Genomic DNA, 7,854 nt, shown 5'->3' with positions numbered 1-7,854 from the left:
AATTATAATATATATTTTTAGTAGGTACCAACCAACATAGTGATGATTTTTGGAACGGAATATATGAGCTTTATCACAAAACTTGAGTCGAGATTACTATCGATAAAATGATAGCATTTTGTCAAAGTGACATGAAATAACTACCTCCTTTTTTACACCACGTCACTTTCTAACGCATACATACGTGTAATCCACATGTCGCATAACTTTAAAACTTAAAAAAAAAAGTTGGATACGTGTTTGACCGACTGACAGATGGTTGTGACGCGTAGATTCGATTCATTCAAAAGTCAAAAACAAAACCCAATTGGATCTGTAGGAAAGGAAAGAGGCGAGGTTTATAATTAGTTAATGTTAAATTTGAAGCCAAAAAATTGAAAAAATATAAAACCCAGCCAGTGGTTAGCTTCAAGTAAGAATGGGGGATCTGGTGAGACGGTTTAGATTGCAAGGAATCGGTAACTGGTTTAACAAGAAGGTCGTTGATCCTTTTGTGGAAATCCTCAGCAGGTCTGTTTTATTTATATTATATTTCAATGCAGTAAACATTTTTTGGATTTTCAATTCAACTACATTTTTCTTACTGTTTCATCTTAAGATTTGATTTCATTTGAAGTAGGAGTGTAGTTAGGTAATTAGCATAGGATTTGCAAATTCAGGTAAACTTTAAACCGGAACTTTCAGGCGTAGATACATCATATTCCTGTTTCTCTAGTGACGTCTAAATTAAAATCAGAATTGTCAATCAGGTAGTCATGGAGTGGTTGAGGAAATAATTGTGACCGATGTTCGATTCCCACTCTCCTCGTTATTTTCTGCGGCATACGCGTGGCGCCGGTTCGACTTGGATGGGAGGCGAGGTTTTACCGATTATTTCACTGTCGTGTCTTCGGGGGCCGGTGGAGGTCGGGTTTTTGCCTGGGGAGAGCCAAGGGGCTGCCGGCGGTCTAGTAGTCGACCTTGGTCACGGTGGTTGGCACGTCGTTCCTTGCTGTTCAAAAAAAAAAAAAAAAAAAAGAATTTAAAATCAGAATTTAATGTATAACCTTTGCTATGCTCTGGTCTCATTGTCAATTTATAGTTTTCTGGCATTTACGGAAGAGTTTAGAATCTAAGAAAGATTGTTACAGAAGTTTGAAAACCAACCCTTTTGTTAAACTTGATTCTTCATGTTTCTAATTAGTTTGGGTAATGTCCAGTAGCAATGGATAACAACAAGTAGAGATGTGACAAACAATACATATATTGATATCATGTACAAAGCATAAACAAAACAATAAAACAAATTGTGTCATACCAAAGTAGTCATTACCGTCGTTGACATAGGGCGGATGTATTGAATGTGTGATGGGACACATGATATCCCCTCCTAAATGACTTACTAGCTGGTTTCAAGTTTCTATATGTAATTTGTAGTTTCAGTCTTCCAGAAAGCATGATGCTAAAATTTAACTTAATCTCTTTAGTGGCCACATTGACAGATTTGGATCTGTGAATTGAAGTGTCGTCAATAATACTACGTTGCCGAACTTTTCAAGTGTCTAAAATCGATTATGAGGCCAAAGTTCCTTTTTGTGTTTTGAAAGATCGGCTAACATTAAAAGTAGTGAAGTGAGAGTTTTATTATTGTTTAGTTTATATTCTTAGTGAACAAGATACTCACTTGTTTTTATTGCACTTGTATTCTAGGGGAGCAGAGCCTAAGCAGTTAGCATTATCTGCCGCTCTTGGCATCACTTTAGGAGTGTTCCCAATTGTTGGTATGTTCTTGAATAAATGAATTGCAATTCAGATTATATGGTTTCTATAAGCATTGGTTTAGAGATCATGTAGTTGGAAAACTCATGAAATCTTGGTTTTCTTCTCCACCACCATCGACCAACCTTGAACTTGTGACCTCTACAAAACCGTCAAACCACAACATGGCTGGGCGAAAATGAAGTTTTAGTTACCAAAATAAAGGATTTTTGAATGACACTGTACAGGCTTAGTTTTTCGTGGGTTATTTTGTTTTGTATTCATGACAAGAATACATTATTAAGAGGATTATTTTCTTCTGTGTCTATCTGGCATAGTCAGTAACCTAATTCTTATATTCTAACAACAGGAGTGCCTTTTTTCTTCTGTGTGCTGGCTATAGCAATGCTTGGAAATTCTATAAACGCCCCGACTGTCATGCTAGCCAATTTCATCATTACTCCAATAGAGCTGAGGTTGAGTCTTTTCTATTTTATCTGAATCTCCTACTTTTGCTTTTTCTTTTTAGTTGCTGTCCCAAATGACGACAAGTTGTTCAAGTTTATGTTGACTAGAACTAGACCCATGAAAGGGGATGGGTCGGTTTGGGTTATGTTAAATCTCTAACAGGTCAAATAGATACATTAAATTGTAGTTGCTTAAAAGGAGGAAGTCGTCCAAAATGGTTTCGAAAGCATATGGCCTCCAAAATCTTTTTTATTCTAAACATCAAATTATCGTTTTAGTTATATAGTTTTTAAAAAACATATACGATTCACTACTTTTCCACTATTTTTTTTTTTTTTTCTAAAAGTATATTTTTGACCATTTATCAAGTATCTAACATTGTCCCATCCACAAAAGAAATAATATATTACCTGGAAGCATCAAAGTTATGCTCATCTTGATGGTGAGAAAGTGGATAATTTAACGTTAAAATGTCGAAAAAAGTTATATAAATTGTTGTTACTGTAATGGGATAGATGAACTACATCAGCAATTCTTATACTTGTTTTTCCGATTAGTTTGGTGATAGTATTCTTACGCTTTGGTGAGTTTCTTACGGGCGGAGCTCATTTTCCGTTAACTTCTGATGCTTTAAGGAAGGTATTGACCGGCAAAGCTTCTATGGAGATCTTTCTAAGCATTGTTCATGCGGTATGTCAAATATCCTTTATAATCCAATTTTTTAATCAAATTAAATTGCTACAATCAGCCAATGAGCCGAGTTTTAGTAATCCTAGTCTCATACCTAATGTAATGGGTTCACGGGTAATGGTATGATTAAAAGTTACCCAGTCCGATTCCCTCGTAACATTTTTATATTTTCAATAATTTCATGTTTCTGACAACTATAAAATACTAAATATTATAACTTTTACATTACATAGTATGTTCAATTTCGATGCGGGCAAATGAGTATGTGATCGTTTTTGGTAATATCACCTAGTATCATTCCCGTCCTAGACCTGTGATTTTTTTTATATCTAATCCCATACTCGAAATCACATGAGTTTTGGTTTTTCTGCCATATCCGTGTCAAATAATAATGAAATGCAACAAAACTTATTGTTTTCTGGTAAAATAAATTAAAAGAACTCATTTCCATTTGCATGTTACCTTTTTGCATTTATTGGTCATTTTAGTAATTTATTTATTAAATAATCAAAATCAAAATTTGTGTCTATTACAACTTCAAAGTACATCCAATAACCATTTTTTTCAGTTGGTGTTGTCAATCAGATAATTCAAAACACACAAAGAAACATATGATTAGTAACTTGTTCGCATTACGTGCAGTTGTTGGGATGGTTGGTTATGGCCCCGTTTATCCTGGGAATACTGTACATCATATGTGTACCGTGTTTCACCATATTGCTCCGCAAGTTCAACTCAACGGCGTCAAGCCCAAAGAGAGATGATGCGACCTCTTACGTTGAAGTGATGTTTAAAGAAAGGGATGCTTGATTGGTTTATTAACACGAAAATTTGAGTACTATCTTATTTGGACAACGGTTCGGGTAAACAGCAAACGCTTCGCCCACTGCCACCCACCAACACCATGTAGTAGGGGTATGTTTTATATATTTGTGATTTTCTTACATGAACACATTTTCTTGATTTTTCATTGATTAAAATTGGTGAGATATAAAGTTGAAACAAATCTGAAAATATCAATTGCTCCAAGTAAAGTAGCATTGCATTATTTTAGTTTAGTTTCCTTATCATAATCATAAAAATACAAGTTATGTGAGGAATATATCACAAATAAATAAGGCTATGTAGTGTGGTCATGACCCAAATGACCACCACCACCCTCCATGTCAGCGCCATATCACCCCACCTTTGACGTGAGCACCGCCTTGGCTGGCTGCACTTTTGTCTTCTGTGTTTTCATCTATTACATATTTTATAAATGTAAAACACATGCGTAAGTCAATAACAAAAAGGTAAGGAATTTAAGACCAGGAATATAATGCATGTATATGTTTGATAAAAATTCAGTAATATAGTTACAATTTTTCATCCCAAGTTATTGCATACAAAATATACAGGGAACATATGTGTAACATCTTAAATTTATTACATGTTTTTATATAAATATGTGTACATGTACACTCTTAATGTAGCATATATATTTAACATTTTTTATGCGCGCAAATTTTATAATGTTAAAATGGTACACAACTCAGAGATGTAACACTGGTTAATGTAACATATAAATCTATACACATTAGTTAGTCACAACTTTTATTGTTTTCGCCATTTTTTGGATATTGATGCGACAAATATTTACATACAAGTCTTTTTACACAAAATGCATATCATGGGATACATACCTATTAGTTTCATCGACGATTTTGTGTGTTGTTTTCTGCAACTGCCCTTTGTTGCATTCATTTTCCTAACCTCCTTAACCGACAACCGTTTCTTCTTTGAACTGTTGTATTCTTTTTTATGCTTCCCTCACACACAAACTTCCTTTTGATTAGTCTCTTCACCCCCCTTCATCCATGTCTGGTTCTTTGCTTGTGTTTGAATTTCCATTCAAACCATCTCTGAAAGACGTCACGAAGAAAGGATTGTATAAAAATTTATTTCGGTGGCTTTTCCCCATTTTTTGTGTACTTTGTAATCAAAACATACGTTACCTTTAACGTGAACACCGCCTTAGCTGGCTGCACTTTCGTCTTCTGTGTTTTCATCTGTTTACATATTTTGAACATGTAAAACACATGTGTTAGTTCACAACAAAAAGGTAAGGAATCTAAGAACAGAAATATAATGCATGTATACGTTTAAAAGAAAATCAGTAATATGTTTACAATTTTTCAACCCAAGTTGTTACATAGAAAATATACAGTGAACATATGTGTAACATCTTCAATCTGATACACGTTTTTATATAAATATGTGTACCACTCTTAGGGTCTGTTTGGTATGGGGTAATGGAATGGACGAAGGAATGGAATGGACGAGGTAATGGAATGGACAAGGGAATGCAATGGATCATTACCATTCCATGTCTTGTTTGGTTACCATGTGTGAATGGAAAGATAAGACTTTTCCTTTCTTTATAGTGGCCATGTGGCATAGTCCATCTTTTCCTTATCTTTTTCCCTCAAAATAGAATATATACTTGACGATGCCCTAGTTCGATACCTGATGACTTGCCCTACTTTTTGTCTAAAACGGTTGATACTCTCACTTTTCCCTTCGATGAGCTGATCTTTCATTGCAAAAGTGATAGCTTATATAACTGCATTTTGATACTTTTTTGAAGACGAGAAAGAGTTAGCAAAAGCACTTTTCATCTTTGTCACTTCGGGATGGGGGGGGGGGGGGGTGCTACCCTATCTCTCGAGTAGTAAGAGTATGTGAAGCCTCCAACTACTAAAAAAAGAAGTATACTACTTCGTAAGGTGCCAGCCAGTTAGTTATACCCTTTCAATAAAAAAGTTCAGTAAGTCAGTTTTCTCTTTCGCTTTCAATAAAGAAGTAAGAAAGTTCGACCTTTGTCGGCTAGCAAGTTTTGGTAACACAGGTATGGCTCCGTCCGAGGAGCGGTTATTGGGTAGGTAGTGAGTAGACCAATCGTGTGTATTATCCGGTAGGCAAGAAAAACGGAGTAATAAAATCAGCGGTGAGTGGTGGTGGTGGTCGGTGGTAGTGATTGTGGGTGGTTATAGGTGGCGGTGGTGGGTGTCGGCGGCGGCGATGGGTGGTGGTGGTGGCGGCGAGTGGCGGTGCGACAGTGAAGACGAGTGGTGGTGGCGGCAAGGTGCCGTTGGTGGTGGGTGGCAGCAGAGGTGGCGGTTGGTGGTGGGTGGCAGCAGAGGTGGTGGTTGGTGGCGGTGGCGGTTGGTGGTGGCGGTGGTGGTGGTGGTGGCGTCGACGATGGTGGTGGGTGGCGACGAGTGGCGTTGGCGGTTGGTCGCAGCTGTGGGTGATAATGGTGGCGAGTGGGTGGCGGCGGAGGCGGTGGCTGTCGGGGTGAGGTGGTGGCGGCGATGGCGTTGGTGGTGGGTGGTGGTGGGTTGTGGTGAAGGTGGTGGGTTGTGGTGTTGTTGATGAATGGTGCAAGATGGGATGGAATGGAAAAAAAAAACATGGGGGTGGAAGGAATGATTTTGAGGGAATGGAATGACTTTTGAAATGGGTGATTCCATTCCATTGACCAACCAAACACTCTTTTCTTCATTCCCTCGTAATCATTCATTCTATTCCACCCCTAATTCCTGCATACCAAACACTACCTTAGATATGTAATAACATATATATTTAACGTTTTTTAGGCACGCAAATTTTATAATGTTAACAATGGTATACAACCCACATATGTAACAGTGGTAATCTAACATCTATACACATTAGTTAGTCACTATTTTTATTGTTTTTGCAAGTTTTGGATATTGATGCGACAAATATTTACATACCAATCTTTCTTTTTTACACAAAACGCGTATCATGGGTTACATACCTATTACTTTCATCGACGTTTATGTGTGTTGTTTCATGCGACGGCCCCTTGTTGCGCTTGTGCTCGTTTTCCCTTTTTTTGGTGATTACGCGTTTAAAGAAACCATATACTCTAATGTTAGTTCAACCAATGAAGAGAAATTTAACCACTTTTTCACACTAAAATATTCACTCACAAACTAACAAGAAAGTCAACTTTGTTCCCTTTCTTTTGTTGGCTTTGTGGAATTTCAGTACATTTCCACAATTTTTCGGAAAACAGCTGTTCCCCAAAACCCAGGTTCAGTTTCGAATCCAAGTGCTTTACCACTTTTAGTTCAAAATCAAAAAACGACCCACTGCATGTTCATGAACGAAACATATCACTACAAATCACCGTCCAAACCTATGAACATCTCATCAAATGCCAGTAGAACGCTTAAAAAAAGTTTGACAACTCTTGCAAGCATTGAACAACGAGGTTTTTGAAAGAATCAACAAAAAATGTTGTCACATAATCATTTAAAAAAACGGGGTTTTGTTTTCCGCATAGAACGACAATAATCTATGTGAAAAACAACAAAAGCCCTTAAAATATTCCTCAGTATGTCGTTTTTAAGCACTTTTCTTTGAAACCAATATGGACTCATGCTTTCTAAGATAAGACCAGTAAGCCCTTAAAATATTCCTTGGTATTAATAACTGGTTTGATTTGGGGGGAGGGTATCGTTGATCTATATAAGACTAGTAAGACTTAGAAGGGTGACTAGGGTGATAACATAAAAGACTCAAGAGTTTGGACTTAAAAGGACTCAGAGAGACTCAAGACTCTATACTAGACTATGGAATTTAAGTGAGAATGTAGAGAGAAGATCGAGAGAAATATAGAAGAAGATTTTATTTCTTTCCAAGGATGATCTACAAATGAGAGGGAGCCTTCCTTTTATAGGTCAAGGAAAGGCTTAATTACATCATCCATGACATCACACTTAATAATACATAGAACAAATCTAGAAAAATAACAAAAATACATGACATAAGTGTTTACATCACTTTAAGAGTGATTAAAGCTTTATTTAAGCTAAACACACCATTAGCACACTAAATAAGTACATTCATAGCCCGATTTAATTTGGTTTTGCGAAATCGCGGATCTCG

The 7,854-nt window shown here is 36.7% G+C and overlaps 1 protein-coding gene and 2 long non-coding RNA genes across 3 annotated transcripts; 2 read left to right on the top strand and 1 right to left on the bottom strand.

Moving 5' to 3' along the window:
* The first annotated feature begins 241 nt into the window (after nt 1-241).
* LOC110873026 lies at nt 242-3,943 on the top strand. Its single transcript, XM_022121943.2, has 5 exons — nt 242-510; nt 1,690-1,760; nt 2,108-2,213; nt 2,763-2,895; nt 3,538-3,943. Exons 1-5 carry the CDS (start codon nt 419-421, stop codon nt 3,703-3,705), a joined length of 570 nt encoding a protein of 189 aa, XP_021977635.1. The 5' UTR covers nt 242-418; the 3' UTR covers nt 3,706-3,943.
* LOC118481319 lies at nt 527-1,017 on the top strand. Its single transcript, XR_004865443.1, has 2 exons — nt 527-659; nt 750-1,017. It is a non-coding gene; the product is annotated as an uncharacterized LOC118481319 (long non-coding RNA).
* A 58-nt stretch (nt 3,944-4,001) lies between the features above and the next one.
* Nucleotides 4,002-7,589, bottom strand: LOC110873027. Its single transcript, XR_002554873.2, has 4 exons — nt 6,719-7,589; nt 4,890-4,943; nt 4,578-4,796; nt 4,002-4,135 (listed from the first exon to the last, which is right to left on the bottom strand). It is a non-coding gene; the product is annotated as an uncharacterized LOC110873027 (long non-coding RNA).
* Nucleotides 7,590-7,854: the final 265 nt, after the last annotated feature.

This window comes from Helianthus annuus, chromosome 8, assembly GCF_002127325.2.
Source record: "Helianthus annuus cultivar XRQ/B chromosome 8, HanXRQr2.0-SUNRISE, whole genome shotgun sequence".
Taxonomy (NCBI): domain Eukaryota; kingdom Viridiplantae; phylum Streptophyta; class Magnoliopsida; order Asterales; family Asteraceae; genus Helianthus; species Helianthus annuus.
Note: the sequence above shows the minus strand (reverse complement) of the source record. Positions and strands in the feature narration are given on the sequence as shown.